Genomic DNA, 17,171 nt, shown 5'->3' on the forward strand with positions numbered 1-17,171 from the left:
TGAAAACGTAAGAAAAAGATGCATAAAAAATGCAAACAAATTATATTTGGATTCAAGTTTATTTTTATTTATGCCGTACATAAAAAAAGCAATCTTATGTAATAAATAACATTTCAAGTTTATTTACTTAGAGTATCGTTTATCAACAGTTATATTATTTTATTTCGCATTAGTGTGGTCCGCGTTTGTAGAGAAAAGTTACGTGATATAACATAAGGCATAAGATACATACAGAACTATAATCTATCTATAAGTATGACCACATAGAGCGTATATTAGTAAATTCTTTGTAAGTACATACGAACTACAATTGACCCGGCTACCGGATTCCATGTTCTGTATTCCAAGGGTTAATCTGTTTTAATTATGTAAGTGAATCATCTAGACTAACCAGGGAAATGTTATATTAGATCTGTCAAATGTATGATATATTGTTGCATGAAGAAAACAATCATTACACTACGATTACCTAAGTTTTATCAACACAAAGATGAATTGACAATATTTTAAACTGATATCTCCAAGTGTTTCTGGTCACAACGTTGTGGTAGGAGGGTATGATCACCTTGTAGTTATATATCATTAAAGTGACGGGATAGTCGTAAAAGACTGTAGTTAATTCTCAAAGCGTCAGCGTGGTATATCTTATTTTATTGCAGAACCTCTGCGTTTTCTTGAACGTGGAAGTTAAAGATTATATCTCGATACAAGTCGGAAGAAATCGGATTCACTCAATTTTGCGCAAAATTTTGTTTCGAGTGTCAAATTTAAATAGAAAAAAAGCCTATATTAATTAACCTGCACAATTATGGGATTATTGTCCGAAGGAAGCCCTTTAAGCTGGGAAGAAACGAAAAATCTCGCTGATCATGTACGAAAGCATGGGATTATTCAATTTATTAACCTATACAAAAGGCTCAGGGATCGCCAGGGTGATATACTCAAATGGGGTGATGAGGTAATATTTATTTTTTAACTTTTCTAAATTATGTGACATTCATCGACAGACATACATCGCAATGCCATGGAATAATATACATGTTAAAAAATTAGAAAGTACATTGTCTTCTTTTCACATATTTCACGTTTCAATAATAGAAACAAGAAATTGTGTAATATTTCCTATTATGAACACACGTTAACTTCCAAAGAAGAAAAATTTCAGTTTTACTGATAAATTATTACTTTCAGTTTTTAATAAAGTGGGATAATTATAATCATTTCATATGCAATTATAAAACTGTAGTTAAATGAAAAAATTGTATTGCAATCTTAATCTATTATCTAATTGTTACTTGTGTATTATTTTTGTTTGTTCGAATTTTTATAACATTCTTATAAAATCAATTATTGGGAAAATAATGAATAAATGTCACAGTTGTAGTTATTGAAGTTGTAGCAATTGCAAGGTATGACCTTGAGTTTTCTCTATTGCATTCCAGTTCAAATCTATGAGTCAACACTTTTTGCTCTAACATTTTATTGATATGCCACTCAACTATGTATTACAAAACTAACATATTTCTTAAGCTTATTCTTATCACTGGCTATTTTTATATATAAATGATATTAATGTTCTAAATAGGTTGAATATATGCTTGTTAAATTTGATGATGAAGCAAAAACTGCAAAACTTAGTTTAAGAGCTGCAGAAATATTAAAAACTTTAAATGAAAAAGAATATAATGATCCAGAGTAAGTATCTTATTTTTTGTTTTTTTTTTAAATTTATGTTTATACAAATTACACATACCAAAGAAATATATTTGAAGTCCACTATATTGAAACAATACAATGACTAATATTTTAGCAATAATTTAATTATATTTTTAATGAAACAGTATGATACATTCAAATACTTTGTTTCACAGCAATATTAAATCATTATGGAGACCTGAATATGGTGCTTATATGTTAGAAGGAACACCAGGAAAACCATATGGTGGCTTATTAGTTCATTTTAATGTTGTTGAAGCTAATATGAAGTACAGGAGACAAGAAGCTTCAAAATTACTGGAACCCAATGAAGTTTTAATGTCTTTAACTAATTTTCCTAGGTATGTTAGTACTTTTATCATAATTTTTTACATTCAATATGTGTGACGAATATTATTAATTTAAATATTCTCTTACAGAACAGGAGCGCATGATTTCACAGATCCTCCTACACACCCCACTCCAAACTCTGGGTCTTCGAAAAGTTTATTTTTCCCAGATGAAGCTATATATCCAGGACATCCACGATTTAAAACATTGACAAGAAATATAAGACAACGACGGGGAGAAAAAGTTGCTATAAACATTCCTAGTATGTATTTACTGCATTTATTAATTACATATGTATATTTTTTTATAAATAAAAAGATTCAGTTAGATCTTAACATAAAGTATTTCTTTGCAGTTTATAAAGATAAAAATGTGCCAAATCCTTTTAAGGAGGATTTTGGTCCTTTAATTAAAAATGAATCTAGTTGTGCAGCAAAAGAAGATCACATTTACATGGATGCTATGGGTTTTGGAATGGGTTGTTGTTGTTTACAACTTACTTTTCAAGCTTGTAACATAGAAGAAGCAAGGACATTATATGACCAGTTAACACCTTTATGTCCAATAATGGTCAGTAATATGTAAAAATGTAATTGTATTTTTATAAGTTCTGAAGGCATGGAGTTGTTAGCATATTCTTTCGCGCATACGTTACAGAACATTTATTTAACATTCGACAGTTGGCTCTAACTGCTGCTAGTCCATTTTACCGAGGATATATAAGTGACGTTGATTGTCGATGGAACGTGATTTCTTGTTCTGTAGACTGCAGAACGCAAGAGGAACGTGGCTTAAAGCCTTTAAATGAAAACAAATTCAGAATTAGTAAATCTAGATATGATTCTATTGATTCATATCTTAGTGAACAAGGAGAAAAATACAACGATGTCCCATTAACATATGATGACGAAGTATATAAACAACTTACAGATAATGGAATTGATAAATTACTTGCACAACATATAGCTCATTTATTTATTAGAGATACTGTTTCTTTATTTTCTGAAAAAATACATCAGAATGATTTGGAGGATACTGATCACTTTGAAGTAATTAACGTTATTATTATTAATTGAATTTAACTATAAAATATAAGTCTATATGATAAAAATATAAATATATATGATTATAAAATTTCAGAACATACAATCAACTAACTGGCAAACCATGCGATTTAAACCACCACCACCAAATTCATCTATAGGATGGCGCGTTGAATTTCGTCCATGTGAAGTTCAAATAACAGATTTTGAAAATGCTGCAATAGTTTGCTTTATTGTTCTTCTTACAAGAGTTATTTTAAGCTATAAACTAAATCTTCTGATACCAATTAGCAAAGTTGATAAAAATATGGCTCGAGCACAAAGAAGAAATGCAGTTATAGCAGAAAAATTTTGGTTTCGTCGAGATATTACATCAGACGTAAAAAAACAAGATGATGGACAACCAGAGTGTACAGAATTTACTGTTAATGAAATTATCAATGGAAAGGTATTGATATTTTATTTTTGAATGAAATTGATTAACAAATTTCAGATATGTTCTATAATATATTATTTTGTACTAGGATGGCGTCTTTCCGGGTTTAATACCCTTAGTAAATTCGTACTTAGCTAGCATGGATGTAGATGCGGATACACATTGTACTGTACAAGCATATATGAAACTAATACAAAAAAGAGCTTCTGGAGAATTATTAACTACTGCTGCATGGTTAAGGAAGGAAGTTGTTTCACACTCAGAGTACAAGTATGTATCGTTTATATATATATACACATATATGAAAATGTTTATTATATTTTTAATTCTACATTACATTAATATAGAAACGATTCTGTAATAACACAACGTATCAACTATGACTTACTAAAAAAAGTACAAAAGATTGTATCTAATGAAATATCATGTCCAGAATTACTTGGAACGTGTATATCATCCAAAACTAATGAAACTATACCTGCAGCGGTTGCAAAAGCAGAAAAGGTCCCCATGTGAATTATTGTTAATGGCAATGACTTAATATGCTTAAATAGATATAGATATAATATAGATACACAATGACTTAAGTAGATCACAATTAATTTAGATTTAATTTTTGTTTATTTTAATACTTCAGATCTTGTACATATTTAAAATTTAGAATCTTATGTATTCATGTGCCCAATGATTACATGTTTTCTAAAAATAATAACATTCCATAAAATAATATTGTTCTCCGGCATATTAAAAATATGCGCATTTGTAAAAATTTTTGCAATAGCAGTTTGATTATAAGAGGAACAATTTTAATATAAATATACAATGTAAATTATGATGTTCATACCGTTAAATATAAATAACAACTACTAAATTACAATAAAACGCGTGCTATGTACATCAATTTTAGGAAATATACAAATAAGAAAGTTTCCTTTGAGGTCAAATGTACTTTATAATATTGTAAAAACGTTTGATAACTTATAACAAAAAATTTTTGGGATCTACATTATCTATGATACTATTGTTGTTTTATGTTACAATACTATATTGTTTATTTAATGATAAATACTATGTAGCTCTTCCCAAAAATTAAATTTTATTATTGAACAAAATAACTTAAAGCATAAAATTGAATAGTATTAACATTTGTATTTAAAAAAATATATGTTTATAAATTTTTATTTATTTTATATGCCTATTTTTATTTTCCTAAACTTGTCCTATAAGAAATATAAGTATTCCATAGTACTGCTACTGACTGTACTACTAAAACTTGATATTGTAAAGGTACAAAATAAAAATTGAATAGTTGCACCATAGGCCACAGCTGAAAAAATTTTCAAATGAAGTTTCTTATGAAAATTTATATTCTAATATTTTCAAACGTGTCATTAGTGTTATTGTTTCACCTTGTAATTATTCTTTAAAATATCTGGATATTCATTGTACAATTTCTTTTTTAATTGTTCTAAATCATTTCCTTGTAAAATACCAATTGCTGATAGTAAAACTATTAGAAATACAGGTGCAAAAAGCAATTGATCGCAAGACACTTTCTTTAATACCACAATTCCTCCCTTTGAGCCGATATGTTTATCTAATATTCCATACCAAGTTCGTGTAACAGGTCCCTGTCACATAAATTTAATGGGATATATCATACAAAAACTTATGTAACAGATTATTTCAATTAATTATATTACATAGACAAGCTTTGACAAACCAATTTCACACGTGTTATAAATTAATGTTAAATTCTTCAGTATGTTTGTATTAAATTTACTTACAGTAAGAAAAAATCCTATGCACCCAAACTGAGCTGTTCTTACAAAATCTAAATCCTTAATTTTTCTTCGTTCGATTAAATTTTGTGCAATTTGATCTCCGAGTGCCATTAACGTGCCTGTTCGTTTAACGATATAAATAATTTTATGTATATAAGAAATATACATGTAATAGATAAAAAAATTTCAGATATTTCAAAAATGTTGCGCATGTTTTTTACCCGCTTGTGTCGCTTGTGTAAGTAATGGATATTTCGTTAATAATCTTCGGTATATTTTGATAATATTCAGCATACTTATAGAATGTGTCATTATCGTATAATAATTATCGCAATGTTATTGGTTATTTTTTAACTTCATATAACACATCGTGTACTTTCAATCTATATACATATGTACATACTACAACTGTATGATATGATCGTCATATTATGGAATTATTTTATTCAAAATACGTTTGATTAATACGGTTCAATTACGTTATATGACGTTTAATAGCTATATACGCTTAATAACACGCTTAGCAATGCGCAGCACGTGGGTAGTTAAACTTGCAATAGATTTTAATCTATTAAATCATACGACGCAATACATACATACATACATACATATGTGCATACATATTATATATATGTTGCATCTTCTATGTTAATTGTTAATCATACAGTTTTTGTATTATAAAACCATACTCAAAGTAAACATTTTAATATACCTGTAGATAAATATATAGATTTCATCAAAATTTATTTGGTATTCCTTTAACGAAAGTTTGACATATCGCACAGTTGGTCATACTGCTAAACTGACAGTACTATTAGGAAACGGTTGCAAAGTAAAGATGGCAGTGAGAGGTGATACACGAATTCTCCTTCTCGTAATTTTATGTATTTTCTTGTTAAAATCGTGTAATGGGGCCGCGACAGATATTGAATTAGACGCGAAGGCACAGCTATTGCACAGGCTCGATAGTTTGAACCTTTTACTATACACATTTTTATTGATATTAACTGTTTTAACAATATGGACTTTTAAGCATCGTCGACTTAGGTTCCTCCATGAAACTGGGCTAGCTGTCATTTATGGTAAGTCGTCTGCTGTTGTTAACGTTCACGTATTAAAAATGTAAATGTAACGCGCACGTCTTCTAAGTTTAAGTAAAGGAATTCTCGTTATTGCATTATTACACGTATGCAATATGTATTAAATACTTTATTATTTGAAATCTATATATATATTTTTTTTATATACAAGGTCAATAAGAAAAAGATTCGTAATTTCTAGGAATTATAATAGACAATACACCGAAATACGAAAAAAAATCCTAATAAACATGGGTTGAAAAATTAATAGTTTCAAAGTTATAAACAATTTTTTGTTTCGAAAAACGAAATCCCTCGGTTTGAGAGCTATCATAATGTATATAATGGTTTACCATTTTAATTTCTTCTTTTCCTAATTACAGAAGGTTTTCTACGTGTCCTCCTACCATTTCTATGCATGCTTGATACTTTTGTATTAAAGAATTACGTACTCTTTCAAAGATTCCTGGATGTGTTTTAACTTTTTCACAAGTTGAAACAAAAAATCGTTTATAACTTTAAAACTATTAATTTTTTGGACCCACATTTCTTAGGACTTTTTTTCATGTTCCGGTGAGTATTATCTATCCTAGAAGTGAATACTTTTTTCTATTCACCCTGTATGTGTATAATGTAATGTTTTTCTTGTGCTTTTAAATTCTGATTCAATTATATCTGTGAATTAAAAGTGCATGACTAATCTTATGATTATAGAAATAAGATACTTTATATACATGATTTTGTTTACAATAACAATTCTTTGATAAAAGATATGAGTAATATGTTTCATTGTTAAAATATTTATTTTATCATTATTTTATTCATTATCTTATATTATTTTTATCAATATGAAAAATATATTGTAAAAAACAATTATCCTTGATTTTAAGTTTAAATTATATATAAAACGTAATTATTTTATAAAAATTTAAAATATAATAAACATCCTAGTTACATAAAAGAAAATTTCATAAAAACATAAATTTATTGTCAAGTATTAAATCAGTTTTTTTAATGACCCGAAAAATTGGAAATTATTGTTAATGTATGTATTTCTTCAGGATTAATTATAGGAGCAATAATTCGTTATGGCTTTACAACAAGTAGTACCATTCTTCATATGCCCGTTGTGCCAGATGCCAGCAGTAAATATAATCAATCAGTTCCTCCAGATACATTATGGTTGCGTTTTCCAGAAGACAAAGGAGGTGGTGTTATTAAAAATAAGACATTTGCCTATTCATTTAGAGGAGAAATTTATAAGCAAGATAATGAGATAGATTTGAAGGTAACAAAGTAACAATAAAAGCTTTTTTAGTTCCAAATTAAATGAAGTAAAATCTAATTAATATAAAAATATATAATTTTAACAGGCAACCTTTGATCCAGAAATATTTTTTAATATTATTTTACCACCGATCATTTTCCATGCTGGATATAGTTTAAAACGTGTAAGTAACAATAGATTAATTCTTTTATATTATACTATTAATTTCATATTTTTTCATATTTCAGAAATACTTTTTTAGAAACTTAGGAGCAATTCTTATGTATGCTTTAATTGGAACATCTATATCAGCTTTCGTTATTGGGTATGTCCACATTAATGAGGAATATCAAAGATTAATAAGTAGGCAGTAACTTTTATGTTACAATAACAAATTTATTTAGAGATTTGTATGGAATGTTTCTTGTGATAATTTTGTGTCCATAGGTCATTTAGATTGAATATATCTGTTGTTTCCCCTATAGACTATAGATAAAAACAAAAATTCTTTGTAAAATAATTTTTTTCTAATTACACAGTTCTCTGACATGTACATTATTTGTTTTCTTTTCAGAGCTTTGATGTATGCCTTTGTACAGTTAATACCACATCTTTCTGCTTCATTTACATTTTTGGATACTTTGTATTTTGGTGCATTAATATCTCCTACGGATCCACTGACAATAATTTCTATTTTTAATGATTTACATGTAGATGTAAATTTATATGCTTTAGTATTTGGAGAAAGTGTATTAAATGATGCAGTTGCAATTGTACTTAGTGGGTATGTATATAAAAACATTGAAAATAGAGAGTTTCAATCAAATATATATATAAATTATACATTTTGTTGCAGTTCTATACAAAATTATGGAGAACGTTATCAATCAGGTTCAGGTGGATTTGAAACTGTAGCATTTTTCCAAGCATTTGGTGATTTTGTTGGAATATTTAGTTTATCTTTATTTATTGGTGCTACTATGGGATGTATCACTGCTTTGTTAACTAAATTTACTAGAGTTCGAGATTTTCCCCTTTTGGAATCAGCATTGTTTGTTTTAATGTCTTATAGTACATTTTTAATTGCTGAAGCATCTGATCTTACAGGTAATATTCATGAAAAACTTACATTCATCATCTTTTTTTTTTTTTGATAAATAGTTAATATTTTAAATAATTATTTACATATAGGTGTAGTCGCTGTTTTATTCTGTGGTATTTGTCAAGCACATTACACATATAATAATTTAAGTCCGGATTCGCGTCAACGAACAAAACAATTGTTTGAACTTTTAAATTTTTTAGCTGAAAACTTCATATTCAGCTATATTGGTGTTTCAATGTTTACTTTTCCGAAGCACCATTTTGATCCAGGATTTATTTTTGCAGGATTTGTATCCTTATTATATAATAATTTTCAACTTTAGAACGTATAACTTCGGTTAACTGTTAAATCCTTAACTACTTTATTATAGCTCTGTGCGTTATTAGGTCGCGCAGCCAATGTATATCCATTATCCTTTATATTGAATTTAGCGCGAAAACCAAAGATATCGTTAAATTATCAGCACATGTTATTTTTTGCTGGGTTACGCGGAGCTATGAGTTTTGCTCTAGCCATCAGAAATACTGTATCTGATGCTCGGCAGGCTATGTTAACAACGACGAGTTTAATTGTAATTCTGACGGTCATTTTCCAGGGTGGTGCAACAACTCAGTTTTTAAGCTGGTTTAATATACCGTGAGTGTAAAAGATTTTTTTTTTCTATAATTCACTTATTCAAATAAATTATTTTCTTTCAGAGTTGGAGTAGATGAAGAAATAGAAGGACTATCACACAATGGAATGCGTAGTGTAAGTATTATATTTTCATTTTTAATTACTTAAAGTTACTAGTTTTTATTTTACAGAAATTAATATAAGTAATATGAAACGGAATTTGCACTAACATACATAGTATATGGTAGATTTTTTTGTATATTTTTGATATAAAGAATATAGTAATATGTATTAATAATATGTAGTTTAACTTATCCAATATTTGTTTTAAAAGAATGTAATTTTTTATTATTTTGCAATCTTTTCAGACTTTTTTAATTATTTTTTTAATTGTGTTGCTTGTTAACTTGGATTTGTTATTTTTATTTTTGTAAGTAATAAGTTTATGTATATATATTACAAATAATGAAGCAGTGATATCTAATTATTTAATACATATTCAAATAAAAGGTATAAATTTTTGTTAAATACATCAAAAGTTGTCAAAAGCAAAATTTTAATAAGATTAGATTTTATTAGATATTGATCTTAAGATCTTAATTAAGTACTTTTAATATTCAGAAAGCATCTCTCTATGAAAATATGAAGATTTTTAGTGAATAGTCAATTTTATTAATAATCTGTATTATTTATAAATTAAAGAATATGTCGGTTCATCAAGTCAATTTTTAAAATCAAAATTTGAAGCATTTTAAATGTTAAAAGACGATAAGATTCTCAAAATGATATTTATTCATTAAAATTTACTTATTTTAACACATGTTTATTTGCACATTTTTAACTTATTCGAATTTTAATTAAAGAATATCTAATATAAGTAAATAGAAACAAAAGTTTTTTTAATTGTTAACTTTTTGGACTATTCATTCATAATATATATAAAACCATTAAATTTAAATTGCTCAGCAATATAGTGTTTCTTTAGAAAAGTTAAAATACAAATATATTTGCGCATGAATGCTGCAAGATTGTTCTTATACTGCTACATTTTCTATCTTTTGCCCCAATTGTTATATTCAAAATTGTGATGTACATTTTCAATATTACATACTATTATTAAAAAGTCTAAAAACTTTTGTTTCTATTTTTAAAAAATGTACGAAAAGATCGTATTTGCAAATGTTTGTTTTCTAATTCCACTTAAGTAACCTTGGACAAGACTATTGCACAAAAATTACTAAAATCATAAATAGCTTGCACTAGAACTTAACTTTTTAAAAAATCCAGCATGTTATTACATTATAACAAATTTGGTAAAAATGCTTGGTTAATTCTAAGTAATTTCGCTTAATAATTATCATAAAAAGATTAGAATTTAACGTACTAATGTTAATAGTCTGGTGGCGAAGGTGGCTTTGGAGATCTGGACATACGTAGGGAGCGAAGTCCGCCGGTATGTTTTCACATTAATTCAAAAATTGAGTTATGTTGTTTATGTGGTCACAAATAATTCATGCATTTAAATTATATACAAATTCCTATGTTTATTACATTGAGATTAATTTGGTCCTATAATCTTTTGTAGTTTATATTTAATCTTTCCTTACACAATTATGCAACATATGAATTATTAGTTTTGTACATTATAAGTAATATCATATGAGTTGCTTTCTGTCATTAGTACAGATGTACAAAATAATCAAATTATAATACTTAGTAAGGGATTGAATAAAAATTATCTTATTAAAATATTTGCAATGACCACTAATTGTTTTATTAATTAAATATATATCAAAATATTGTTATTTAAATACTTTAAATATTGAGTTAATAAAAATATAAATATCTTAATATCTATTAACATATACTATTTTTAAAGATAGGATTTAGTTTCAAGTGGTATAAAAATTATAATTTTATTTTAAAGATTTACACATAATAATTTATTTAGGATTTAAAATTTTGAAAATGATTTTACTAACAAATTTATAGATGCTTATGATTTATATCCTGTAAATTAGCTTTTATAGTTTAGTTACCTAATTTTCTATTTATTTATATGTATAAAAAAGAAAAATTAATTCTAATATTGCTATAATGTTTGGCTTTATATATAAAATTATAATTTTATTTTCATTAAACATCAATTTGATTGTTAATTGCATGTGCTTAAATATTTCTTTTTGTATCATTTTTGTTATCCATTCTGTATGTTGATGATTGGTAGTGTATAAAATATATATATATATAAATATAGATATATATATATCCATTTATATTAACAAAACATATGCAAACATAATTAACAATGTATACCAATATAAAGATGAACAATTAAGCATGTTTTTTAATACCTAATAATAATATTAAACTTTGATATAAAACATATATGTGCTCCATTCAATTATTTATATAATTATATAAAGTTAATTTAAAGTTATTTATTTAAAACTTATTTAATAAATTATATAAATTATCATCTTTTAAATATTTTTAATAAATATAAGTTTTTACTTACGTTTGAAATAAAATCATACAGGATGGATAATCAAAATATCCTTCACATTTCACAGTATAATTCTATGCAGGATGGATCATTACCAGGCAGTGGCATAAAACCTAATGAAAAAGCATTACTTGCTAGAATCTGGGGTGATTTTGATACTCGCTACATGAAACCATTCTTAACTCACTCCAGGCCTACATTGCTGGAAACATTACCAGTTTGTTGCACACCTCTAGCCAGGATCCTTACAACAACACAACAAATGACACAGGTACAATATATGATTGTAAAAATTTTTATTTTATGAAAGCTGTTAATAAAATAGTTACAAGTAGATATTTTACTCCAAATTCCTTCTTTTTTAGGATGAAGCTGTTAGAAAAGCAGATTCAGATTCAGACTTTTGTCTTGAAGATCGCGAACTGGAGCGACGAAGGACTAGTATTCAACCGGTGAGTTTTCATCAACCTAATCTCAATTACACTATTAATCCGTGCTATCAGCCTAACAGCACAGATGCCTCTAATCCAGATGAACCTTATGTAATTCTTAATTTACACAGAAGGTAGAAATACTGGATTTGAATTAAAATATTCAAATTTTGTATAAAAAATTATGTGTGAAAATATTTCTTACATTGGTATGAATGATTATATCATTTATGCCTAATTTTCGTATAATCATATTTTAAATATTGTTCCAAATTATCTCTTCGTTATATCATTTACATAAAAACACTTGTACAATATAACCTTTCCATTTTATATGAAAGTAATATTTTAGTATTACCTGTAATATATGTTCCTATTTAATGTTTAAAGTTTTCTGTGAATATTAACAATTGTATAAATTTCACTTATTAATTATATCTTTAACTTAGTAAATAATGGCTTGTACCAAAATCTTTCATATAAAATGTATAGAATATGCATGAAAAACTTATTTTTCTTTACTGTAGATATACAATGATACACATCTGAATCATTAAATAACATATGTATTAAATATGTATTCATTTATGAAATGTACAAGTGTACATATTAATTACTTAATTGTTAAAATCTTATTAATATAAGAAGAAAATATTGTGTATCACTGTTATATATTTAGGTTTGTGGGTTATTAACAATACTAACAATATTTTTACGATAACAAAAAATCAGTCATAAAATATATTGAAGTTGAAATGCTACTGTATAGGCATGAATCTATATATAGCCTTCTTACTAAAGGTATTTTACAGATGCAGTAAATGTATGCAACTATTTTAGTCATTAATTGTAAGACACACGTGAAGAATTAATGAATTCATTTGAAAAAATTTATTCAAAATCAAAATGTATGTAATGCTATAATTTGACACTTCCTTATCCACATATCAAATTAAATATCAAAGGAATCATTTCATTTCTTCTTTTTATGAATAATTTTTTTTCTTCGAAAATTATGTTTAATGTCTATTATTAAAATAATATTTCTAAATATGCAAAATATTTTTGTTACTGTAACTTAAGTGTGAAGAACCTGTGCTATATATATAGCATATATTAGCATATATATAACATATATATATATACATATATACATATGTGTGTGTATATATATATATATATTTTTTTTTTTTCATCAATTTAGAGCAACTTCTTTAGTTTACATTTGATCGCGCTCTTACCAATTTTTTTAGAGAAAAAGAAATGATGATGATGATGATGATGATGAGGACCTAAGAATCATTGGAATGGAAGGATTTATTCCATTAAGAACATTGTAACGAGACAGAAGCCATTGAATATAATGTTTTGAGAAGATTATTTTTAAATACTTTGTATTATACTTGAGGGTAGGGTTTATACATATTGACATGATATTTTTAATGATACTTTTAATTTTTTGCAATGATGTTAAATAAGTTTTACATTACTAATTAACATTTCTGAATTTCTGCAAATCTAAAAAGAATTATTTTTCTGTTTAAAAAATCTGATACTGTTTATTTATTATTTAAAGATCAGTCATCACATATATTTATATTTTCTATTTATGTTATTAATTATGAAATGTTATTTAAAATTGTTATGTTTAACATGTGCTTTTTTTTAAGTACTAAAATTTTAGATCGAAATAATATCACACAACAAAATGTCTATGCTACATCTTTTATTTTCTTGACATCAAAATGTAATGCATCTTAATGTAAATGCAATTTATAAAAATCAAAAGACACACCACACAAACAACAAATTTTGAAAATGTACATATTGTGATTTTTTTGAAAGTATTAACATAAGTAAAATAATTATAGTAAAAAGTGCGATAGAACTTTGACCTATATTAAAAGATCATATAGAGTTACTAAAGTTTTTAAATATATTGTAATTGAACATTAAACATAATTTTCAAGTGTTCAATTAATTATTCTCAAATTCTTAAATCTTTCTAAATCTCATTATACTTCAGTAACACTAAATCATTAATATTGTTACAAGATTTATGAGGTAAATATTATATTCTATCAATTTTTCAATTTATTTTTTTTATATTGGCTATATTTTATTTATTCATAGCTATGTTGGAAAAGGATCTGGTTTACATCTATCACTTAATGAATGTTATTAATTGCATGTAGCCTGAGAAACCAAATTATTTTTCAGGCATCAATTTTTATATCAGAAATGCTATCTAAAAGTTGCCGCTTGCACACTACTTATGCTATTAGTAACAAATAATTTCTGCAGGAAAGATAATCTTTTACATCTGCTTCCTATATTGTTTACCAATATCTATCACTATATAATCACACTATATTTTTTTTTACAAATATTGATGTAAGTTTTAAATAGCACTGCATATAATTTAGTGCACATGTACTTAATTTTATTGATGTGGCCAAGAAAAGATAAATTGTATAAGTGTTTTGAAATTTTACATATTTTATATTTAACAAGAGATTTTAATAAATTATGATAGAGTATTATTAATATTTTGTTCAAAATTTTTTGAGAAGATTATATTAATGTGCAATCGGCAAGTAACATATTCTGATAATGATAAGTGTCCTGCAATTATGTTTTTATCTTCCTAGGAAGATTTTCAGTTCTGTGTAAATTATTTTTTCCTTTTATATTTATTTTTACTTTTTTCAGTTTATTACAGCATATATTGCTTATTTATATTTGGTTTCTCCACAGACACATGTAAGGAGCTCTCCAAACAGAACACATTTATAAGAATAAATCTAATATGATTTATTGAGTTGTGTACATTTTTGGGGGCATTTGGCTGCAATTGATTTAAGTAATATTTTCTTTCTTGTCAAATATGCCAGAAATATAATATTTAACATTAATATGTTATTTCATACAGATTCTAATTCAGTATGTTTAATTTTTAACATTCTCTAATTTTGTTACCAGATAAATTTTAATTTCTTCAAATGATACAAAACATATGTATATGCTTTCTGATACATTGTAATCAACATCTCAGATAGTATTTAGTGAGGAAAGTATGACATAGGTATGTGCGTATGCAATGTTGGTGTCAAGTATTACCTATTATTGTTGTACTATAGTTTCTATAAATGTTGATTATATTTTCCTGATATTTATTTTCTTTGGAAAGTATTATCCAATATTTCGGATAACAAAAGACATTGACAACAAAAAATTAAATGTAAGTATTATACAAAGAATAAATAATAAGGAGAAGGTAAAAAATTACATGTTAGACATGTTAAATTTTACAAAAATTATTTGCTATAATACTAAATTATAAAAAGACATCATTAATAAACAATAAACCTTCTCCTTATTTAATAATCTATTTATTCTAATTATGGTACTTGCATAAAAATAGACTCTATTTTAAATATTGACTTAATCCTGTTAATTACTACTAATTTTGTTATAATTTTTATGAACAACTTTTACATATGAATAATAATTTTGACGCAAAATTAATAACAATTTTATTTGGTATGTTAAATAAGAATTAAGTGTAAGAATCTAAAGATGGGTTCTTGATGTATTTAATACTTTGTGGGGCAGCTGGGAACTGTGATGGGAGAAGTTAGTCCGGGACCACTACCATTGCACACACGCGTCGCCTTGCCAGGTTTGGTCGGCAAACATTTATAGAGACTAATTGATATTGGTAAATAAATTTATCTTTTTATGTGTAATATTAAATGTGCAACTGATAAATGTATTTATTCGAAAAGCTTAAAAAATCTATGTAAACTATTAGTATTATATCTAATACTATCCATTATAAATAGAATTTGGAAGATGTTTCTATTACTTGTTTTTATTTAAATATTATAAAATTAAATTGTATAAGTTGTCAAGTAAATACAAATGTATGTATTTGTAATAAACGTAATTTATATTATTTCCACTTTATAATACTGTCTTTTAATTGTCATAGATAAAACTTCTTCAATAATTTATACGCATGTATACATGAATTATAGATATTATAGCAACATGTATATTACATTTATTGGTTGTACTAAATTTAACAAAGTTTTGTTGTATGCAATACCAATCAATTGGTTATATGAAAATTAATAAACATAACTTGTAGTTTTCATATGGCATATGATTTACAGTTTAGTGCAAGTCCTGGTTTGTAATATTATCACAGAAAAATTTATCTTGCAACGTTATTGAATTAAATATAGTAATGTAACACCAACTGATATTTGCATCATGCATTCAAATATAATAATTTATAATACAATATAATACAATTAATATATTTTATCGAAGATTTTAAATTTGTAAAGTGAAATTAAATAGAGAAATAATATATAACTAAAAGTATAATAGTAATAAATAAATATCTAATTAATTTTTAATATTCTTGTTAAAAATTAATTTTTAAATAGGAATATCTGTTACATAAATTTAAATTATTATATTTGGATGTATCTTGTAATAAGATAATTTTGTTTGAACGAAGAACAATTTTGTTCGGCAAATTGATTTTGCTGTCATGTACAATTATATTTACATTCAAGGTGCAGGACACTTAACACGTGATAAAAATATATAAATACATTACATTTATGTTATAATTTGTAATTATATGTGAATTTTAAAGAGACGAAGGCAAAAATTAAATTAATGAAGATAAAACAATTTATTGAAAAAAGATTATTACATACAAAAACTATAACCTGTGCCAAAGTTCACAAAACTACAAGATAAATTAGGAAAATCTTCTGTGAAAATGATCATAAATAAAAACTTTAACATATTTTGAAATTTTAAATGACAAATAATATAAT

General features: G+C 25.7%; 3 protein-coding genes across 16 annotated transcripts; 2 read left to right on the plus strand and 1 right to left on the minus strand.

Moving 5' to 3' along the window:
• Positions 1-162: 162 nt before the first annotated feature.
• On the plus strand, positions 163-4,462 carry LOC122526918 (glutamate--cysteine ligase catalytic subunit). Of its 4 annotated transcripts, none has more exons than XM_043650584.1 (10): positions 163-555; positions 660-958; positions 1,586-1,695; positions 1,872-2,057; positions 2,136-2,308; positions 2,402-2,616; positions 2,727-3,095; positions 3,187-3,537; positions 3,614-3,795; positions 3,873-4,462. In XM_043650584.1, the coding sequence occupies exons 2-10, from the start codon at positions 809-811 to the stop codon at positions 4,039-4,041; spliced, it is 1,905 nt and encodes a 634-aa protein (XP_043506519.1). In that variant the 5' UTR covers positions 163-555; positions 660-808; the 3' UTR covers positions 4,042-4,462. The 4 variants fall into 4 exon arrangements, with proteins under 4 accessions (XP_043506519.1, XP_043506520.1, XP_043506517.1 ...); XM_043650585.1 differs by having other exon boundaries at positions 163-547; XM_043650582.1 differs by lacking the exon at positions 163-555 and having other exon boundaries at positions 575-958.
• On the minus strand, positions 2,310-5,905 carry LOC122526922 (protein Mpv17). The gene is made up of 6 exons (XM_043650607.1): positions 5,531-5,905; positions 5,313-5,428; positions 4,935-5,156; positions 4,721-4,852; positions 2,975-3,048; positions 2,310-2,846 (listed from the first exon to the last, which is right to left on the minus strand). Exons 1-4 carry the CDS (start codon positions 5,619-5,621, stop codon positions 4,727-4,729), a joined length of 555 nt encoding a protein of 184 aa, XP_043506542.1. The 5' UTR covers positions 5,622-5,905; the 3' UTR covers positions 2,310-2,846; positions 2,975-3,048; positions 4,721-4,726.
• A 242-nt stretch (positions 5,906-6,147) lies between these two features.
• On the plus strand, positions 6,148-16,174 carry LOC122526916 (sodium/hydrogen exchanger 7). Of its 11 annotated transcripts, none has more exons than XR_006306243.1 (15): positions 6,148-6,391; positions 7,450-7,676; positions 7,762-7,839; positions 7,904-7,980; positions 8,230-8,439; positions 8,512-8,762; positions 8,847-9,049; positions 9,131-9,396; positions 9,459-9,510; positions 10,772-10,828; positions 11,949-12,152; positions 12,247-12,333; positions 15,070-15,175; positions 15,295-15,553; positions 15,928-16,174. XR_006306243.1 is itself a non-coding variant. In XM_043650573.1 (14 exons), exons 1-14 carry the CDS (start codon positions 6,148-6,150, stop codon positions 16,015-16,017), a joined length of 2,052 nt encoding a protein of 683 aa, XP_043506508.1. In that variant the 3' UTR covers positions 16,018-16,174. The 11 variants fall into 11 exon arrangements, 8 of the variants coding, with proteins under 8 accessions (XP_043506508.1, XP_043506506.1, XP_043506507.1 ...); XR_006306244.1 differs by having other exon boundaries at positions 15,070-15,075; XR_006306242.1 differs by having other exon boundaries at positions 15,070-15,553.
• The last annotated feature ends 997 nt before the right edge of the window (positions 16,175-17,171 follow it).

The sequence above is a fragment of the Frieseomelitta varia genome, unplaced genomic scaffold (genome assembly GCF_011392965.1).
Source record: "Frieseomelitta varia isolate USP_RPSP 00005682 unplaced genomic scaffold, Fvar_1.2 scaffold_203, whole genome shotgun sequence".
Taxonomy (NCBI): Eukaryota; Metazoa; Arthropoda; class Insecta; order Hymenoptera; family Apidae; genus Frieseomelitta; species Frieseomelitta varia.

Coding starts and splice junctions, on each gene's coding strand:
- LOC122526918 (XM_043650584.1), top strand. CDS start 809: ATGGGATTATTGTCCGAAGGAAGCCCTTTAAGCTGGGAAGAAACGAAA. Junction 2,058..2,135: donor TCTTTAACTAATTTTCCTAG/GTATGTTAGTAC, acceptor ATTCTCTTACAG/AACAGGAGCGCATGATTTCA. Junction 2,617..2,726: donor CACCTTTATGTCCAATAATG/GTCAGTAATATG, acceptor AACATTCGACAG/TTGGCTCTAACTGCTGCTAG.
- LOC122526922 (XM_043650607.1), bottom strand. CDS start 5,621: ATGACACATTCTATAAGTATGCTGAATATTATCAAAATATACCGAAGA. Junction 5,429..5,530: donor TACACAAGCGACACAAGCGG/GTAAAAAACATG, acceptor TTAAACGAACAG/GCACGTTAATGGCACTCGGA. Junction 4,853..4,934: donor TTTTAAAGAATAATTACAAG/GTGAAACAATAA, acceptor AAATTTTTTCAG/CTGTGGCCTATGGTGCAACT.
- LOC122526916 (XM_043650571.1), top strand. CDS start 6,148: ATGGCAGTGAGAGGTGATACACGAATTCTCCTTCTCGTAATTTTATGT. Junction 12,153..12,246: donor CAACACAACAAATGACACAG/GTACAATATATG, acceptor CTTCTTTTTTAG/GATGAAGCTGTTAGAAAAGC. Junction 15,554..15,927: donor TTGACAACAAAAAATTAAAT/GTAAGTATTATA, acceptor TTTGTGGGGCAG/CTGGGAACTGTGATGGGAGA.